At 38.0% G+C, this 22,108-nt stretch overlaps 1 protein-coding gene across 12 annotated transcripts in view; it reads right to left on the reverse strand.

Annotated features, from left to right (window-relative positions):
• Nucleotides 1-22,108, reverse strand: part of LOC118408639 (double-stranded RNA-specific adenosine deaminase-like) — a 102,723-nt gene that overhangs the window by 38,228 nt on the left and 42,387 nt on the right. For 8 of the 12 annotated variants that reach the window (XM_035809489.1, XM_035809490.1, XM_035809486.1 and 5 more), the window contains one exon: nucleotides 21,686-21,742. The exons of the other annotated variants lie outside the window; for them this stretch is intronic. In XM_035809489.1, coding sequence (XP_035665382.1) covers nucleotides 21,686-21,742 — 57 coding nt within the window. The remainder of the gene's footprint in view (nucleotides 1-21,685; nucleotides 21,743-22,108) is intronic. 12 annotated transcript variants of the gene reach the window in all.

Raw genomic sequence — 22,108 nt, forward strand, 5'->3', positions numbered from 1 at the left:
TTTCTTGCTATTTTGGTATTGTAACAAATTCTTCCCATTGATATTTTGCCCTGGTGCTTATACTTAGCCCATTATTTTTGTCCTGAGGAAAGAGGCATATGGTCATTGAATTTACCCACATGATGAAAGTGTTCACAGAATAATGGACAAACTTTCTTGTGTAATGAAAAAAAAAACAAGTAGAGAGGAGAACAGATAATTAAACAAATTATAATTAACGCTAGTTCACCTTTATCCGTTGTGTAACCTATATCCGTTGCTTTTAAAAACATGGTATTTAGGGATATCGCCTCAACAGACTTTGGTTTAAGATTGCAACATTTTCAGGACATTGCAGCTTAAAACTACCATCCGTCGACTGTATGTGTCTAAATGCACTGTTTTGAAATACAACGGATATAGGTTAAAAATTTGTTCTGGATAATTTTTCCAGCTTTGGTGAAAAAATCCTACATAAGGGGCATTGAGTCAAACCTAGACCCATGTTATCTATTCTAGTCTCTGTGCGAATTGTAATAGGTCACAAAAATTGATTCTATAAGTTCTCCTCTCTCTTGCATGGTTGGCTGATACATGTTTTTTGTACCAATAATGATAGGTGGTGTTTGATAAATGCTCTGAGTGAACAAAACCTGCCAATACTACAAGACGTGAGGAGGTGGCGAGCACAGCCTTTGCCTTCTATCATCAAGCTATGTGGGTCACGTCAATAAGTACATGTAGGCTTTGATGAAAAATAGGACCCTGATTTCACAGAGGCTCCTCACATTTACTTATCCCACTGTAACAGGATTTGAACTACTTTCTGGTACAAAAGTTAGGTTTCATTCTTCTGCGTCTCAATACATGAACTCATTGATATACGGTCAAACTGTACAAGAAGACCACTCAGGGGACCTATAAATGGAGGATATATGGACAGGATTCTTAATTTTAATGCTTTTGTCAATAATCTAAGGGACCACCAAAAATGTGTCAAATTGGCCAAGTGGTCCTTATTCATAGGTGGTCACTTGATGTATAGGTTTGACTGACTGTACATGTATGTACTGAGGCAGGTGGTCATTCTGTTTTCCGTTGTCTCTACGACTAATATGTATATTGTATGCTATGCTACACAGAATATTTTGAAGGAACATTCCTTAGTAATTCATTTCATAACACTTTGAATATCTGCGACTCAAGCAGTCTGAAAATGCAATAACCACAATAATCATAGATTTACAATACAGTTACAGCTGAGTCAATGACTATGTCCTTGATTGCACTGACCTAAAATGACTCCCATGATTATGCAGAAGCAAGCAAATCTCATAATGTCAAATCAATAACATATTGATTGGACTAAGTTGCAATCAATACCTTCCTGGATGTATAAGAACCAACCAAGCATGAAAATCAACCATACTTCTGTTTATGAATAAATACATTTCTGTTTTCTTTCTTTAAACTTTTCAATCCCTCACTGATGACATTCTGATTTCTATGTGTTTCAGGCAACATTTTGAGGGGAAACGAAGTACATGTAGTAATATGGACCAACTCAACCATGGACAGCACGAAAATTGACTCGAGCTGCCCATGGAAACAAGGGCAAGATGGACCGTTTTATCAATGTGTAACAAGTGACGCATATACATTAGGTTGTTGTGCATAACTCTTGCTACATAAGACGTAGTTCAGCTTTGATAAATATATAAAGAAAAGTACTAAGACCTATGTCAACATCTCTATTTGACCTTGACAAATTTTCATTAGCCTCTTGACCTTGTGTGGCTCCCTCCCAAGGCAAACAGCAGCCAAGAAGAATCATGTGAAGTCAAGTTAGGGTCAAGCCAAAATGTGCAAACAGCATTTTATGTTTCTTGATCTTGACTGTCCCCTTTCAGGGTAAGAAATATTCAGTCGAGCAGTTGAACCTTGCAACCATGTTTTGTTTGGCAAACCTAGTTACAAACACAGGTAGCATGGTACCAGCAGAGTTTACATCCTTTGCATCTGTCTACATGTACTTACTAAGTACAACACCTAACAATTAATAGGCAAAAAATTAAGGTATTGGAACTGGGGTAACTTGAAAGTTGATTTGGCGTATAAAGGTTCCCCAGCAGGTAGCCTGAGAAAATTACAGTATTACGAACCCTGCCCTACCTCTAACCGGCTCTTTCAAATGGTCAAAATGCCCACCAACTATATATTTAAGTCTCATTGCTTTATAAAACCAGGAAAATAATCAATTTGAGTGCAAAACTATCTAAACTGTTAACAGGGAATTGCTTTCAGAGGGCAACAGCCAATTTCACCCCCTAAATTTACAACACCCCCAGCAGCAAATCTGCTGACTGCATAGCCACAAAAAGTTTCAGTTCTTCATTAGAATGTATAACTTCTCCGCCTCCATTGTTTGAAAGAGACGCCCCTGTAGGCATGATAGCAAGGTAACCGTAGACCTCCCCACTTATGGTAAAGTCGATTTGCCTATCAGATACAGTCAATACATTCTCATTACTTCACAGATGGGTCTTTGTTCACTCGGCTTCATTCCTCACCTTCAAGGGGAATGCCCACCTGGCTTTACGACTTTGCAACCATCTCTACTCAATATTGATTCTAGCATGGAGAAATCGGAAACTTCTCTCCACTGTCAGAAGAGCTTTAAAACTGACTGCATTATAATCAGTGCAGTAATGAAAACCAACTGGCCAAGGAGAAACTTTTTGACCTTAAGTTTAGATTAATGTGTTTTAGAAACCATTAGAAGGTACCCATTAGGAGAAGAGACAGATGTAGGTAACCTATTTCTTGGAGAAGTTTTCAGCAATGAGCAGATCAATTCTACTGGAAACATTAACTTTTTATTCCAAAATAGCACATCCTTGAAATGTTTGAAAGTCTGGTATAGTGGTTTCTAGAATTGGCAATATCTGTACAATTCTTACATGTTTAGATTTTAACTTGCAAGACTGCATGAATATTACAACAGCTCTATTCAAAACATTAACATATATCAAAGAATGATGCTAATTAAGTCTGAAGGTCTTGAATAATTCAGGAAATGTCTAGTTTACACAGTCTTTGTCCCAGTCCACAGCTGTGTGTGATTTCTTCCAGCAACAGCACGCTACAGTAGACCAGTCTTATGTCCCCACCAACTTCCATCCAAACACTCAAACTCTCCCAACAGCTGCTCTTTTATCAGTTGAACAATTAATTTTGATCAAAAGCTAGAATCAGTCTACTAAAACGTAGAACCAGGATAATCCTGAAGAGTGGATGATCACCTTCCTTACACATCAGTCATGAGTGCCTGAACAGCAAAAGAAGGAATGACAAGATAATATACATTGTTTTACTATATCCTTACCTTTCTAGATGTTAATTGGATAGAAAGCTTTCAGATAACCATTCTATAGTCAATGCTTCTCCTTCCAGACATTTTCAAAAACAGTCTAAAACTGTTTAGACCACACTTGACTTTGGGATGTCCTTCAAAAAACATAAACTGCCGTCCCAGAAATGAAGTCCATGCAGCCATTAAGCATCTATCACTCCCATAGCGGTGGGGATGGCTTTGTGGCCACTCCATAAATGTTTCCATAAAAGACTCATACCCATAATCTTCTCAATTTTCAGATGTAATCTTAAGTACTAACAAAAGATGAGATTCAAAGCTATATCAATTGAAGGGCTTAAAATATCCACCTGCAACATGAAATTGGCAGAGGAATATTTCAAATTGCAGGTCAAAATATATACATGAAACTATGAAATAACTTAGCAAAATCTAGACTGAGTATGGTGAATCACAACTTAACTGTATATGCACTACATAACAGCATTGCTGGAAGCAAAAATGTTACTTTCATTTTGGTATTGTCATGAGTCTATTTGACTATACTATAGGTAAACCTGTTTCTACTTTCACAACACCTACCGTGCCACAATGAATTCAGCACCTGGGACAGGTCCATGGATGGACACTGCTGTTGTGAAGAAGAAATTTTGCTTTGGTTTTGTTTTGTTATAAGTATATCTTGTTTGTACTTTCATGACACCTGCGGTACCACAATGATTTCAGCACCTTGGCCAGGTCAAAGCTAGTATGGATGGATGCAGCATATTCTTCAATCACCTTGTCGTCATGCAGTGTTAACTCATCTAAAGCCACATAATGACTTAATTTTATGGATGACATCCTCTGGAAACCCTAAACCTGATGAAAAAGAAAAGACTGGCAAAAAATGTCCACAACTTCTATTTTGAGTGATCACGAAATTTACACAAATCACGATATAGCAAATATTGAATCCTTTGTTCTTATCCACCCCTTACAGAGACTATCCTTCTTATAAGAGTTATTTTGATTGTCTGAGGAACAATAAAGGACACAGCTGGTTAATCACAGTGGTGGTTTATCAGTGTTACGTGCCAGTCTATTGGACTAAACTTCACAAGCCTTAACTCATTAGAGGTAAGTTTTAATCAATGGGTGCACCATTGTAATTCTGGCACAGAAGATCATTAAAGTATTAGTGAGAGGAATTGTCCCTGGCAGAGATAAGCACCTGGGAAAATTACTTTCCTCAGTGCCAGTCATTTGTGCACTACAGTAAATTCATTTATTTTTGTGTTTTAACGTTTACAATTGAAACAATTCTGTACTACAGTAGGAATACAATACACATATTCATGATGTCATAATATCCAAGAGATCACCACAAAAATAAAATTAGCATGGAAATTTCAAGATTTACAGTCAGTCAATGCCAGATGTGCTGACAGCAGAGGGTAGCAACTGCGACGATAAAACTGCTGCAAATATTTCATTACTTACAATACCTCCCTACTGTCGCAGAACATTGAACCACAGCACCAGGGGGCCGTGTTTTTGTGCCAGGAGTATACCATCTGCTCCTAATTTACTGCGCAGAATTACAAAACAGATTTTACCACCAGGGTTTCCACACTCAAGTACTTAAGAACAGATTGCTGGAGGACAGAGACTGACTCAGCAATGGGTTCTATGCTGTGTGATGCATTAGCATTGTCTCTGTGAGATCTGGGAAAGCTGCTATCAGAAACAGCGCCATTCCCAACCTGCCCCAGACATAGGAGGCTTAAGAAATCATCTCAAGTTGCTAGGATGGGACATGATACGGTGATGTCCCTGGGCATACAACATAGCCATAGTGTAATGTAGACAGCCATGTAACACCTGTAACTCACATTTAGATTCCAGGTAATGCACAAAGCTGTAGTCGATGATATATTTTCTTTTGTTTGGGAGTTGAACCAACACTCCAGGATCAACCTTGCTTGTAATGGTATACTTCTTTACACATTTTTCTGCAAATTCACCAAACATTGGTCCTTTTGCACAGGATAGATTTTCATCATCTTAATACAATACAGTAGTTCTAAACCATGTAGCTGTAGCTGCAACTGCATATGTTGACAAAAGTTTTTATTCAACCAATACTCTTCTGTCTGAGCATGATGTATCATGTTTCCTTCAAACCCAGCATTTGTCATTCACACCTTCATGACCATATAAAGAATTTTTCAGTGTGGAGGTTTGGAGAATTTTTAAAAATTGTGTATTCTAAGGCTCTTTGAAGGGGAAAATTACTGTCAGACAGGTCACAGCTGCAGCCCGTGGCAATGGGTGACCTAGTACCATCCATGGTCAATATGAGTTTTACTCTTGTAAAAGAATCTGCTTCCCTGGGTAAGTGGGCATATGGCTGAAGAATAGGGTGGTGGGTACCAGTATGGTGTACCAGGACAAAATCGTTTATTCTTGTTGGACTAGTCCAGAAAAAACAGACCTGAAAAAAATCAATGGAGCAGATGTTGGACCGATCTTCTGGACCTAGACCGTACCTGTACTTAAATTTCCTGTACCTGTACCCACCCCTTACCACTGGTATTTTACACTCTGAGACTAAATCTGGCTCTAAGAAGGGCTTACATTATCAGTCAGAATCCACATCAACTCTACCCTTGATAACTGTTGTCTGAGTCTGTAGCTGTGTAATCTATACCAACAGCTTGTAGCAGAGGCTGATTTCTACACTTTATCTTCCCAATGCCTTGCCATTTTCTTATGGAGCACCGCCAATTCAAAGAGAGGGTGCTCAGCCCAAATCCCCGTCTTCACTCCTTATTGATTAGCTCAAAATGTTTTAGGTCTACAGAGCCTCAAGCCAAAAATGTTTGTACAATTTTCTGGCCGGTTACCTTGTATTGATTCCATTGCTGACCATGTTTTCCACGACAGGCTACCTCTAATAAGTATTGATTCTTGCAGCTTGCAGTTATTAGCAAATTCTATACATAAAATCAGGCTGTATATCTAATATCACCTGGGGTACCATTCAGCCTATAGGGTATGGTAATGCCAAGAGTGAAGTATGTGAAATAGTGAATCAGATGTATTGAAAACACTTCTGTAGGAATGGCCCATGAAGAAATTGGGGAGGGGGTATAAAGGAGAAAAAGATAGCAAACCCCCAAATAACAGTAATCATCTTAAGTTCCCTTTTCCTAATTCTAAATTGATGAATTAAAACAAAAGGATTCATAACAAATAGATTCTTTCATCCAAACCATCTTTTTCTTGCTTGTCAGTGGCAACATCCCAGCAGTCTTTTTCACTGATCTTCTGTCATTCATATACATTAAAGACTGAATCAATATCCACCCATTTGTGTCCAAACTCCTGTGCAGAAATCTTCAAAGATTCAGTTGATCAAAGAGGCAATGTTATAGCAAAGCTATGGTGAACAGCAAGGCAGCGAAAATTACTATATCATAAGCAAGCTAACAGCTTTAATATTACCTTGTATTTATTCTGTGTTTATGGTCTGTTTCATGGATCTGTATTAGTGGGGATCTGACGGAGGCTTATTAACCATTTAGGTCACCATCACACAAAGAGGTGGACCTACACAAGGATCTAGCTGATTAGCGCATGAGACAGACATAAAAGGTATACAGCCCTGTGAATAACGTCGATGACAAAATAACTCTAGCCGCTAATCAACTGCAAGCCTCTCATCCGAACAGTGTGTCACAGATCTGCTGACTCGATCAATATGGAATGGGGGGAACGGTCGATATTCCATTTTCATTCGGGAGGGTAACGTCCCATTTGGGAAGAATCGACCGGTGGCTGTACATGTGACACTGCAATTCTGTGATAGTGGTTCACAGTTCCCTCCAGAGAAATGGGCTGTGATATACCATACCACAAGCTGGGCAAAGATATGAAGCATTTTATAAACCACAGAAATAAAATGGTAAGATTGTGATAAAGTTGAATGCATTTAGAATTTCTTCTTGTTTTTTGCCTTCCGGCAAAAAGCGTTTTACACTTTGTGGAATCCCAGTTTAACGCAAACATGGGAAATAAACATCTAAGCAGTACAAAACAGAGACAAAAACATCATTTTGATGGCATAATTTTGCATTATCATATACATTTGCATAACAGCGACCAGTGGACTTTCGTTGTTCTTACCTAGAGTCATATCACTTAGATTTCAGCACCAGGGACAAGACCAATATGTTGCATGTAAACATTAACATGTTGGGCCCAGAATCAAAGCTCCTGAGTTTAATTCTCTTACTTGCTCCTGATGTTGTGCCCTTTGGAAAATCACTTTACACTACCTTCCTCATTTTACTCAAGCAAAAATGAGCATCTCTAGCTGTGGCTCTGTCGTCCCTCGGGTAGGATGTTATATGGACATACTGTGCTTAAAGATTGCCACACCTGGAGCAACTCTAAGTACCCACCACACTTACTGAAAACCAAGTCTTTGGGTCTTCAAAAGGTACTATTAATGTCAATCATTCCACAAAATGTGATAAATCAAAATAAACAAATGAAAATGAAAAAGCAAATCATACAAAAACAACATACTGTAAGTCTGTTGGGCAACAAGTTTGCCCTCTTTGTTCTCAAACAACTTTCCTGTCATGTTGCAACCAACTGAGAGGACAGTCGATATTCATTTCCACCAGTCTGAACAAATTCTTTCTTTCCTTTATTAACGACAGGACAATCAAACCATCTGGGTTCTCTGTGGGAGAAATTGATCGGAACTAACGTCGAAATAATCCCATCTCGGCATCTCTCTCCTGGGGTGACAAACGGCGCAGCTTTGTGCGGAAGACTTAAGATGAACAGATGGGCTCGGACTCCGACTGATTTTCGATACAGATCTATAAAGGTATATACTGTCCCAAAGATAATGGGGAGGCAGTATTGACTAGCTAAATCTTTCTCATAGTAATAAAGATTGTTTTTTGTCATTCACCTACCATCATGTTGAAACAAAAACACAATTGTAACTGCCCCGGTGACGTAATAACCTTGATACTTCTGCATTCTATTCAATTTGGGAAAAGCTTTGTTTGAATGAATCAAATTCCTAATGACAGTGTTCAGCTTCAAAGTATTTTAGATGCTGTTTGTATCAGTCCACATGACATTTGTGTAATTCTGCATTTTAAACACTGCTACATGAAGTTAAACTCAACAAGAATTCTGTCATTTGGATATCATTGAATCTTTGCTGGATGGAAGGAGTCTGATTACTAGATATCAGGTGAAATTACATGCTGAGGCACCATCAGCGATGAACAACGTACGTAACACTAGGAGCGAGTAAATATGAAACCGAGGATCTTCTAATCAGGCTGTGGAGTGAATGTACACCATGGCCAGGGAATTGTTCAAGTAGTCTATGTGTGTGACTTATGTTGCAGATAATTGTGAATAATGTGAGAAATAAAAAGTGACAGGACTGTCTGAATATGAATATATCATCCATTACTGATGCTGCATATTGCAATATTGTCAGTGCTGTGTTCCTTTAGTCTTGGAATTACAAGACACTCAAGACAGAAACGCTAAAAACAATACTTTACTCCCCAAATGGCTGTTTATTATGCAAACAGGAATGACAACCAGAAACCATAAGAATAAAATTTAGATTCTCATTCATTAACTTGGATGTTATTGATCTCCACAGGAAATGAAAGACTGGTCCTCATCTGTTGCATTGTGGGTTCATTTGGTATGATAAAGAAAACATGAACCCGGCGACAGGTCAGAATGGAGATTTATGTTTGTACTTCGACATCCTTCAGTTCCCATGTGACCTTTGACCTCAATTTTGTTTGAAGCTGATTGGTAGATTTTCATGGTGATTTGTAAAAGTCAGATGTGAGGAGCTTGGTCCTTATAGAGACATCTATGGGACAGTTAAAGGAGAGCTTAAAAAAAATACAATGTTATTCAAGATTCTGAACAAACACAGGGTCACGTTATATCTAAAAGGACAAGGGTAATTTGGAAATCTAATTAACTTTACTGGTGAATATTGCTTTAATGGTAAAAATAATGGGAGAAATAAATATGCCGTGAGATGGGGAGGACTCTCTCAATTGGCATACAAATGTTAACTACACTTGAAGAGTAACAACATTTGAACATAAATCTTTTCAAAATTCTCACTGCATGTGTGTGTTGCCAAATACCAAATGAGGTGTGTTAACACTATATTTTTGTTGTCCTCCTTTTATTTTCAATTCATTTTGACAATTTTTTTCAGTTTACTCCTAAGAAATTTTCAAAAAGCTCCCCAAAATACTGACAGTCAAGAACAGGCTAAGACATCTATTCCATGGGCCAGGACCCAAATTTCACATATTGATACCCTCTAAGGTGGCAAATTCTCTCTGTGATTCTTGAATAGTAAGATCTATGGTATACATTTTGATGTGATAGCTTTTCTGGTATGTTAGCTTTATACTGACTATCAGCCTCCAAATCTATCCCATTCTAAATGATTCAGGGATTTCATGTCACATGGACTAATCGGACTAATGACCAAGATGAAAACATAACCTTGAAAGCTGAGCAACCATCATGATCCTGTGGCATCAATGCCGCACATCAATCCTTAGTCTCGCACCACAAGCTAATTATGTGTTTAATGCAAGGGTAGAAAGTGTAATCCATCACAGGGTCTTCCTATTCGAGATGAAAGCAGGGCTGAAAATATTTCCGGGCCCACCCTTGCCCTCCCGACGTGGTATAAGCGGTCCTGTGAGCACTGGCCCGTGAAATAAGATGAAGCTGAATCCAAGATCAGCCTGGATCAATCAACCCAGTAAGAAGGGTCAAATGGATCTGGTTATCTTTCACACTTTTTAGTGCAGGGATTTAGAAGCCAAGGATTGGCAAAACAAATTTAATAATTTGTCAGATAGCTTACCTACAACAGTTGTAAATGCTGTAATTTTGTAGCAAGGGGAAAATGGAGTGTTTGTAGTTGTTTTATGTTCCCCGTTAAAACAATATGATAGGCGGGCTGCAGATAGAACCAGCATTTTTGTGGTTAAGGGCACTGCAAAAACCATAAATATCAAACAAAACATGTCAACATTTCCCTTTAGCGTCAATAATTACGGTTATAATGGGGAGGAAGAAGACAAGCTGGATGCCGGAGACAGACATTTAAGATGATAAGTAGTGGTAATGCATTGAAGATATTCAATATAGGAAAGTACAGTATTTGAGGGGCAAATAGCTTTTTCATCCAAACTCTGAGAGTTATCTTAGTTATCCTAGGGAAATCAGTGTACTGCATTTTCGAATACAGAATAACTGGTTCAACAGACAGACATAGAAAGTGCCAACTCTCATTGAAACAAAGGAATAAAACAAAAGATGGTCATAAAAATCCTGTTGGGTGAAAACATTATTGTGAGAGATATCTACATTTACTGTATACAAGATTCAATACTGACAGTTCATTCAATCCTGACAAAGTCTAAGCCACTGTCAAGACACTGTATTTGCTGAGTTCTGCATTCTTTGATTCTTGACAGTACTTGATTTAGACATATAAACTTGAATATATTCTTACATTTCTTTCTTCAAGGATGCCAAATTTTAACTTCTGGCACACTTTGCATTAAGATGTGTGTTTGTTTGGGTGGAGATCATGTAAATATAATGTCCCAGCCCTCCTATGGTTCAGGTTGCCCTCCAGCCTTACAGCGATCATACCCACAGTCAGGTTGTTACATCCGGTGATATAGAACACCATGTAATATTTTCTATGAACTTTGCAAACTTAACTTATACTGCACATTCATGTTATTTATGGTGTCACTGACAAAGGTGGGACAGGGTTTCCAATTTCCTGAATACTAATAGAATCCTCTGAATAGGGAGGACTTGTGTAACTTTTGTCATTACTCAGCCCAACCAAATCATGGCTCACATTACAGCTTTCAGCTCTGCTATAGAAGAAATCCATTTCATTGCCATCTAGTATTACAGATACACATAAATCTGAATGACATTGTGTAATAGAAAGGTGTTACCAAAATGATCCTAACTCCTCTAGAGGACTTTTTTCATCTCCCCTAAGAATAATGTGCCAAATTCCTTTCTAAACCCATGTGGCAAATGAATTACCTTTAAAACTCAAGTGTTCAAACTTAATCAATCCCTAATTAAGCAAGCTAATTAAGAAATAGATTTTTCTAATGGCATCAGTCTCAGGGGCCAAATAACACAAAGATGGCATCTGGTAGTGACATATGAATCTGGCATTTACATTTTGATGGCTAATCAAGCCATCGATAATGAGGTTATGCCAAAGGAAGCTGATGAACCAAGTGGTTTTGTTATGTAACACTTTACGGCCAGCTTAATATGACTTCAGAGATAAAATCAACACCATTTCATAGCTGAACTGGTGCAAGCTATGTATAGACCATGTTAAGTTTCGATTACATCATTCCAATTTGACTTCAACATTCTGTGGCCTTGTGGCTAGGACGGATGACTCAGAAACTAAAGCCTAAGATCCTGAATTTCAAAATATAGTACCTACTACACAGGTACTGATTGGACCCTGAAAATTTCAGCATTAAACCTAGTTTTGAAAAAAGACTGCATCACACAGAAATCAAAAGATGAGTAGGCCATTTCTGGCTTTATAATACAGCTAGTGTCTTACTATACGATTTTAGAGCTTTGCCAGTGGTCGAAGATCACCGAACACCATCAAATGGAATAGAATAAATTCTGGGTAGAAACAGCTTGCCAAACAAGAAGGTGAGCTTCAAAGGACATTTTTGGCAGGATCACAGTCAGTGACTTCTCAGTTACTTCGCAATTTTAAAAGTCAATGGTTGCAGGTCACTGAGCCACATCAAATGTGATAGATTTTGGGGAAAAACTGTAATCCACTCACTAGCAATTTTTAACTTTGGTGACCCTCTAGCAAAAAACAATTTTGTTAATAGGTTGTCAACTGTATGACATTGGCCTTAGGCATGTAAAACCAGAGGTCCTCTGTTCAGTGTGCATTTCAAAAAGACCTGGATCCAGGAATCTCCCTAGAAAAGTAAACATGAAAGATAAAATTCGTCTCTTTCATTCCTGTCATGCTCTTTAGCAAGATAAATTGGTTAATATCCTTCTATATATATATATATATATATATATATATATATATATTTATGTTACAAAAGTTTTTGTTTCATTTCTCATGAGAACCTGAGGCCAGTCATTTTCAAGAAACTGAAACTGTATCTGAATTTATCTGCTGGAACAATCAGCCCTTTGGTGTCACATACTGTAGTTTTGCGGGTATGCAGGGGTGGCTGGTTCCATTACTGCATATCATCTGTCACACCTTAGCTGTACAGACCTTATACCATGTGGCACCTACAATTTTGCAAAGCAAGGATTTTAGTCTCCCCTAAGGCCATAACACTTAATTTCCTTGGCTCTCAGACATTCAGAAGGAGGGCATGAGGAAAACAGAAGACTGGTTGGAAAACGCTTATCTGACTAGATTTACTCCTTCCAACTTTTTCTACCATCAGGTCAGGGGTTTAGCCAGCGTCCGTTTTTCCGTCAATTGACGGAAATTTGCTGCGTCTGACGGAAAAATTTTAAAACCAATCCGTCAACCTTGACGGACAAAAATCCTTGGTGGAAGCTACAGGCGGCTTGGGGACACCGTCCACGGCCGTAAAAGCCACACACTGTTTGTTTTGCTATTGTTATGATTGTTGACAATGTGTGTCGGCGCCCTTTCGCATACGATAATCTCATTAAAACCCGTTTTTCAAGGTCTCAGTTCAGTCCTTCTAATCAATTTTTGCGGTTTTCGCAACAATTGTAATTGGCTGACGGAAAAAAAATTCGAGCTGGCTAAAGCCCTGCATCAGGTACTTTTCCCTCAGATTTGTAATGATAGAATTTCATCATTCTCTAAAATCCGATAACCCACAAATCAGGTTGCTCACAGTGGCCTAACCTTGAATATGTCAAAGATCCCCACATGCATATCCATAAGTGTAGGGGTGTGCCATGGTGTACAATGGCTCACACTAATCGTTTTCCTTGTATAAAATTGTCAGTGCAAAACAGATAAATTTAGATATCTAGGCCCGGGATTTGAACCATTAACCTTATCATCCAGATTCAGGACTGCCCACCATTGAAAACACAAAGCTCTAAAACAGAATGGCTATTTTCAATCACCATTTCAGATCTGTGGTGAGATAGACATCAGGTGGCTGTCTGAAAGTGGTCCATGTGCCTCATCACATAGACACTGCATATGCATCACTCCTGAACCAGTCCTGAGTATGCATGAGTCTGTTTTAGGGCGACAGTTTTATCATACAGCACTTAAGGCTGCACTAATCTGATCCCACAGATATGGTGCACGTCTCTGTGTCATCCCTGAGATAAAACGGGAGTGAACCACTGACATGTAACAGTGCTCGGAGGGATACATTGTATGTGCTGCCCTAGAAGTAGACTAATCTAATTAGCAGACTTAAGTGGATGGTACACGACAGTATAAATATGGTCAAAATAGTGCATCCCAGATTCAGGGCCAAAAAAGCATTCTGCTCTGGTACTTTTTGTACGTCCTTCTGTCAGAGGTCATGTGCTTCGATGTTAAGCCAGAAATCCTGTACATATGCTTGACGTTTACCATAAAAAGTATCTGTAAAGGCTCAATTGTAGTAACTTTGCTACATGTAGAGTAACTGAAGTAAATGTAAATATTGCTGAGAAGGTAGTAAATTTTCAAGCTTTGAATATCAATTGCTGTTGAATGTTTTACAACCCAACAGATTTAAAACATTTCTATTATCGCAATTTGAATTACATGTATGACGGTCAAGTTTTGATTGATTTTATTTGCTATACAATATCCAGAACGGAAACAATAAAAAAATTGAGATTTCCTGATCATCTATTCATGGAGCCGGAAATAGAGCCACCTTCACTGACCTTACTGCAATTCCTGATGTAGTTCATATTGTCATTATGTAAGGCTACTGTTTAGAAGTCAAAGATCACTTGTATGAGGTTCTCATGAAAGATTTATCTTTGTACTTTTTTGTATTTTGATGTTCATATGCTGCAGGCAAATCCATTAATGCATGGATGAATTATTTAACCAAAATTACATAATATTGGTGGACAGAATTTGGCAATGTCATGCAATAGCTGTCAAAAGCAAAATGACATATTTCATAACATGCCTAGAAGAGACAGTTAAAATTTGTACAAAATTGAAAATCATTGTTTTGCTTTGATTTGAAGCATTCATCAGACAACCATTGCTCATATAATCCTTGCTAGACATTGAAATTACTGTAACATAGTTTTATGTTTTCTGCAAAATAATGGGAATCATTTAGATGGTAAAAGTTAGAGAAATACTGCTTGTCATTTCAGAGGATTATGAAATATAGTCTTGCTACATTGTAATTACTATCATACCATGATATATGAGATAGATTCACTGTATGATGTTACCTCTTACAGATAAATCTGTCATTATACTTTTGAAATTATGGCTGGTTCAAGATTATGAAAGTAATATTTCTTTCAAACCTGCTTGCTATTTGAGTTCATTTTTCTTCCAAGCACCATGCTGTAAAGATGTGTCAGACTCTGATTTCCAAGGTGTAAATCTCAACATTTCCTATTCTACAAAGTGTATACCTGATTGCTATTCAGATAACAGTCTTACAATATTACAATCAATGGCAGTGTGGTGCTGCCATACACTTAATGAACAGGAGGGGTAATACAAACTTCCAGGTACCTTTGACCCAATCCTGTGTCATTAAGTGTAATTGGGTTAGCCATTCACAACATGGTATTTGTATTGACATGATAAATACATCTTTTAACAGCAAGAATCTTTCAGCAATTTCTTGCTGTTTTAAAAGATGTCAACAAAAGGGGATTTCAAGGGATCTGAGGGTGTAAAAAATATTCAGTTCATTGCTGTAAGGGCTTATTCTCCTTAAGATCCAGGATATATATCAAATGTGTCTGAACCAAACCAATGATAATAATACAATAGTAAGCTCTTTAACAGATCTATGGTTACTGTAAAAAATGTAGTCACTGTCTTACCTGTATGGTGGTTTGCATACCATCCATAGCACAGGAGAACAGGACAAGAACAGCACGCCATCAGCACAGGAACACCACAGCAACACCACAGTGTTGGCACAGGAAACAGCAGAAGAGGCAGCAAGAGGAAAAAGAAACTTGAAGTTAGCAAGTCATTCTGAAGTAATTTATCAATTAGATTGACATCTTGATAATTGGGCAGGTGTACTCTAATAAGCATGTTCACAGATCAAACTGCACATGCAGAGGTCAAAGGTGAAGGTATCTGATTTGTCAACAGTTTTTCCCTCAATCTTTGTACATGCTAAGAAGTACATGGCCTCTGTTGGTCAATATGCATGACAATGCTGAATCCATAAAAATGCTTACTGATAAAAACCTTCAATCAAAAACCTTCAATCACCTATCCACCCATTCAGACATGGGATTGTTTCTAGTAGATTTCTGGTCTTACAAACCATGACTGGAAATTGTTTGCAGTGCTACCGATGACATAAAATTCACTGTTGACTTGCTGCCCTTTTCTCCAGATTTGACCAATGTTAGCATTGCATTAACATGCTGCATGCTTGGCAAAGTTAAAGCCTTCTACTGTGCTTTTATTGTACACGTGTCCTAATTGGTAGAGAAAACTAAACAGAAATATCTCTACTGTAGATGGATCTACAACTCAACCTTCATGACATCCATTTGCTAAACATGACTGACTACTAACTGGTACAACCTAAACTACAGGCTTTCTTTGTTCCTTACACTTTACAGTGACTCAGAGGTAGACTGTATAAATGGCCCTCTTGTCCACAGCCTTTCACAATCAGTATTAGCAATAAAAGCCCTTCCAAGTTGAAGGGAGGAAAGCACATAAAATATACATGTCCAATCAGTTCCTCCATTTCTGGGCAGGAACAATTTACTGGCAATCACAGAGAAGGTCAGCCTGGCGCAGTATGGGGGGAGTCACTAGACCAAGTCTTCATGTGCATAATAGATATTGGGCTTTAGGTAAGGGACAGGCCTAATCTAAATTGTGTGCTATAAATGTGCCTGTATGTGCACATGTGTGTGTGTATGTGTGTGTGTGTGTGGTTCTGGGCTTGGGTAGTGTGAAACCTCCTTTGTGAGATGGTCTTGTGTTATAATGGTATAAAATTGCTCTGATTGCTCACGTTTTTAAGGAAAATAAGTCTAGTCTCTAGTAAAACATAACATCTTTCTGTATATGAATAAATGAAATCACTGTTATGTAAGGCTGCTGAGACCTATTTCTTGACCCCCTGCAGGGCAACGTTTACATGTACCTCAGGACGGCTCCAAATTGTGTTAGCGGATACCTGTTTCCTCCGGTTGTCTTATCAGCCTCAAGTGCAAGATGCAGGACTTAAGTAATCTAATTTACTCGAGTGCCTGATTGGCTTGTTCAGTCACCTTTCCAAATTAAAACAGATCGGAAAAAGGATTACTTCGGAAGGTGTCCAATTTTTTATGCTTGGAACTGAACAGATTTTAACTTGCAATGCTGAAACCTATAAATATTGCATTAATATCATTGAAAATAATATTTTCGTCACACAATTTAAGACAATGAAAGTAGAAAATTCTTACAGAATCACAGCACTGTCTTTGAATGGGTCTTGATGTGGAAAACAAGCATGGAAATATTGGCACAAAGTTGCAAGGACTTGCATGATTGTAAGAATACTGAGGACATTAAAGATTATTTGAAAAAGGGCATTCAAAACAACATTGACATGATCATGTAAGCAGCAACATCATAACTTAAGAAAGTCATCTTTCAACTTTCAAATTCAAGGGAATCATGTTGAATTTCTTACATTAGATAATTATTATTTTATAATAGTGACATTTTATGTTACTTGCAAGGTCACCTTCATCCTTTTTATGGAATATATTTGTCATGTTCGCATTTATCCAAAATTTTATTTGACCATAAAGTTTTTCCTTGAGGTTCCAATTTTCTGGTGTCATCCCACGTCCAAAGTGACCACCATTTAATGTTTCATCCACTAAAGTACCGTACCCCATAAATCCTTCATGGTTCAACTTAGTAATCTGGAATATTTCCAACCACATTTTATCAGTATTCCATCACTCAAACTTGAGTGGCCACACTACAGTTTAGGCATACCATAATCATGTAACTGATAAATACATAGACTGCAAGCCAAAATTTGGGGCCCCTCCAATTTTACTATTATATAACATCTGTTGGACGGTTTGATGTCATTAGGTAGTTTCATACAGTCTCTTGGGATACTAAGAGGTCAGTTGGGTATGCCAACCTTTTTCCAGATTTCATCAATTATATATATTACCATATAAATGAAGAGGAGTACTAGTGTCTCTTTGCATGTTGCAACTACTGCAGGTCTGGAGCTGAACCTAATCCTCTGGACCCAGACCATACCTGGACCTGAATTTTCTGTGGTGGTGCCTCCTTACACTATATATAATTTGACACAGCAATAGAGATTTGGAAAATTGATACAGGCGATATGCTAAATAAAGGTGTACAAAAAATGAACGAGATGGAAAAATTGTTTGATGTATTGGAGAAAATCATGACATCACCCAAACATGTCAATCGTTTTTCTACGTAGAATCCATTTGTTGACGGGACATCATTCTCCACCCTTTCATGCTCAGATAACTCTCAGCTTTTTCCTTGAATCATCCGTCATACCACCATTGTGGCATTTCATGACCTTTTTTCAATTCTTGACTGCTCCTGTTAATATTACATTGTATATTTCCAAGGTTCCATCATCTAAAACATTTACATCTCTTTGATATTCATCTGGCACAAAGGCTGACATGAGTAAGCATAACTGTCTTGCCTAGGGCCTTCCCCAAGCTTCTGATGTATTCATTTAATCTACGACATTTGACCCAACAGCATAAATACAGTAACAAAATGTCCTTTGGAACAATTCAAATCCTCTTAATAAGCATTTGATAGCCTTCTTTGGATCATAAGGCTGATTTATCAGGAAAAAATATGACTTTTGCCCTTGACTTCATACCATGATACAATAGAATGTAATCTATAGAAAATTCACATTGTTCAAAGTCTGTTGCTTTTTCAAACTGAAAAAAACATATTTTCCAATATCTTCCCTTTTCACATTTTAAACTCTTCATCCTCCCAGTATAGCTACAAAATATAACCATAAAATGATAAATGATTAAAAAAAAATTTTCACTGCTACCTATGCCCATTGCCAGTGCAAATTTGGTGAAGGTTTAACTTTAATGATTTAAGTGTTGATACAAAACAAAAGAGGCAGGAAATTCAACATTTAGCAGTTTGTTTAACCCTCTACAAGCTGAGGCAGCTTTTTTGCACCAAATTTGCAGAGGTTATGGAGTCAGATAGCATGGAAAAGGTTGTACCATTTTGCTCTCATCACTTCATGGTTAATGTGGACTAATTTTTACCTTTGCCAGAATGGCTAAGGTTATGTTTTCGGTTTGGTGGTGTGGTTCTCCCCGTTTGTGAGCAGCATAACTCGAGAGGACTTCGATGGATGCAGCTGATATTTGGTGGGTGGGTAGGGGTGTGGAAGACGAAGGTCGAGTTCGATAATGGGCCTCCTAGCGGCTTGCTAAGGTACTGCAGCAGGACCTGCATGCTTGATATCTCGCGTTCCGGATATGCTGCGGTCGTGATTTTTGAGCGTTAGGGAGCCCTTAAAGCAGGGAGTGATTGCTGCGAGTTTGGGCCCCCTAGTGGCTTTCATGGAAGTGCAGGCACCGGTTTAATTGCAAACTTTTGTCTGCGGACAGCATAACTCGAGAAGACTTCGACGGATGCAGCTGGTATTTGGTGGGTGGGTAGGGGTCTGGGAAACGAAGGGGGAGTTCGATAATGGGCCCCCTAGTGGCTTCCCTTGGTACTGCAGCGCAACTTTCGGGTGTGTTTTCTCATCTTCTAAACATGATATGGTCACGAATTTTGGGTGTTAGATAGCTCTTATGCTCAGGAGTTAGTAACATAAGTTTGGGCCCCCTAGTTGCCCTTATTCTTGGTCTACAGATTATTAAATCTTATGTGTACATAGCATGTATACACCCCATCATGTATAATGTACTGTCCCTATAAACAATTTTCTTGTAATCGTATCGTCTGGTTCATAGTCGTGTTGACCTCTTTTGCAGCAACTATGACCTTTGGGGTCACTTCTTGTCAATCTTACACTATAGGCTTGGGCATGACGTAACCATTACACCCAAATATAGCCACAGTGCCAGAATGGCTATGGTTATGTTTTGTGCTTGAGTCTCTGTGTGTGTGTGTCTGTGTGTGTGTGCGTGTGTGTGTGTGTGTGTGTGTGTGTGTGTGTGTGTGTGTTAACAGCATAACTCAAGAAGCCTCGGATGGATCCCGATAATATTTGGTAGGTGGGTAGGGGTTGGGAAAACGAAGGTCAAGTTCGATAATGGGCTCCCTAGCGGCTTGCTAAGGCACTGCAGCAGAAACTCAATTTTTTATATCTCATGTTCTGGACATGTTGTGGTCGCGATGTTTAAATGGTAAATAGCCCTTGGGGCAGAGAGTAAGTGCTGTAAGTTTTGACCCCCTAACGGCTTGTTTGAAACTGCAGCCGCCGATTTCCTTTCAAACTTTGGAGGAGAATAACTCGGGAACGTGTAGAAGGATCGTCATGATTTTTGGTATGTAGATAGCCCAAGTAACAATGTACATAATGGAATACTAATTATTCAAATCAACAGCTAATTTGTATAATTAATGAGGAAAGTTTATAAATCCACTGCATTTCATGATAGGACTTTCAAACTTGTCACATATTTAGATGAGAAAGAGAAAAATATCAACGCATATTAATTATGCAATTGACCTCATTTGCATAATTAATGAGAAAATATGAGTGTGTTGACGGATCGTCATGATTTTTGGTATGTAGATAGCCAAAGGGAAGACTTACATGATGGAATTCTAATTATGCAAATCGACAGCTAATTTGCATAATTAATGAGGAAAGTTTGTAAATCTACTGCATTCCATTATAGGACTTTCAAACTTGTCACATTTGTAGCTGAGAAAAAGAACTGTCAATACATATTAATTATGCAAATGTTGATCTCATTTGCATAATTAATGGAAAATATGAACGTGTTGACGGATCGTCATGATTTTTGGTATGTAGATAGCCTAAGTAAAAACTTACATAATGAGATACCAATTAATAGCTAATTTGCATAATTGATGAGGAAAGTCGATAGATCCACTGCATTCCGTGATAACACTTTCAAACTTGTCACATATGTAGTTGAGAAAGATGGCAGAGAGTAAGTGGTGTATGTTTGGGTCCCCTATAATGTCTTTTCTTGAACTGCAGATGCCGGTTTTGTTTCAGACTTTGAAAGAGAATAAGTCAGAATGAAAGGATCATCATAATTTTTGGTATGCTGATAGCTTAAGTGATGCTTGATACAATTTGATATTAATAGTGTAAATATGGATCTAATTTGTATAATCAATGGCGAAATTTTATGAACCAACTCCAGGCATATAAAATAAAATGTAATGAGTGACAAATTTATGTCTACAGACATCATTCTACATAACAAACCTGGTTTATTTGGCAAAGGTATGTGTTCGTGGAACTCTAGTTCTGACTGAGAACGGTCTGTTACCATGGTGTCGGGGGCCATTATGACTGGTTTCCATAGTGACAGATAGGCCTGAGATCCTACTGGACTGATTTGCACAGTGATAAAGAATCTTGGGCTCCTATTGGTACTTCTGGGAATGAGATTGGTTCTCTAGTGATAGAGGTGTGTGCCAACAAGCTCTTGGAGAAGGAGCCCAATCAGGCCCCGACAGCAAAAGATTGCTTAAAACAGGCTATCCAGACCTTATTTCTTTTAATCTTTTTTGTTTGAAAACAAATAAAGAAGCACTGAAGTATGGATGTCAAATTGTCTATGAGCCTTTATTCTAAGGATAGAAATCATATTTTGTAGATCTTAAAAAAATAGTACATGACTTCACTGCTAAGTTACAGTACTGATTTTTTCCGTCTTTGTTTCCACTGTAAGCACTGTTCTACCATGTCTACATATAGTCAAGTGGCCTTTGTTGTATCATACTTGTACTGTGTATTATGCTGAAGTGAATAGCAATCAAACAAAACAAAATAAACAGAACACTACCTCCTCGTCTAAGCTGTCAGACGAAGAAAATTGTTCGTCTTCTTCCATTGGCTCGTCCTGGAATAAACAAAACGCTCCTTAAGAAAACAAATGCACAACAAAACATACACAATAAACAAACAACAAAACATATACAACAAACAAATAGACATAAAATAATGTTACTTAAAACTACAGCACAATCAAAAAAGAACATACTACATACAAGTAATACGTAACATATTTCGGGAGATTGAGAGTTATATCTTTTAATTCATCAAAAAAACCTTGTCACAAAGACATTTCATGCCTTAAAAAAAGAACAAGACAAACAAATGGAGCAGACAAACAGCAAAGAAGAGAAGGATTCATACAAAGAAAGAATAAAGATTAGAGAATGAAATCAAATAGCATTAGAGAAGAAGACAAGGTTTCTCTCCATGG

The sequence above is a fragment of the Branchiostoma floridae genome, unplaced genomic scaffold (assembly GCF_000003815.2).
Source record: "Branchiostoma floridae strain S238N-H82 unplaced genomic scaffold, Bfl_VNyyK Sc7u5tJ_267, whole genome shotgun sequence".
Classification (NCBI taxonomy): Eukaryota; Metazoa; Chordata; class Leptocardii; order Amphioxiformes; family Branchiostomatidae; genus Branchiostoma; species Branchiostoma floridae.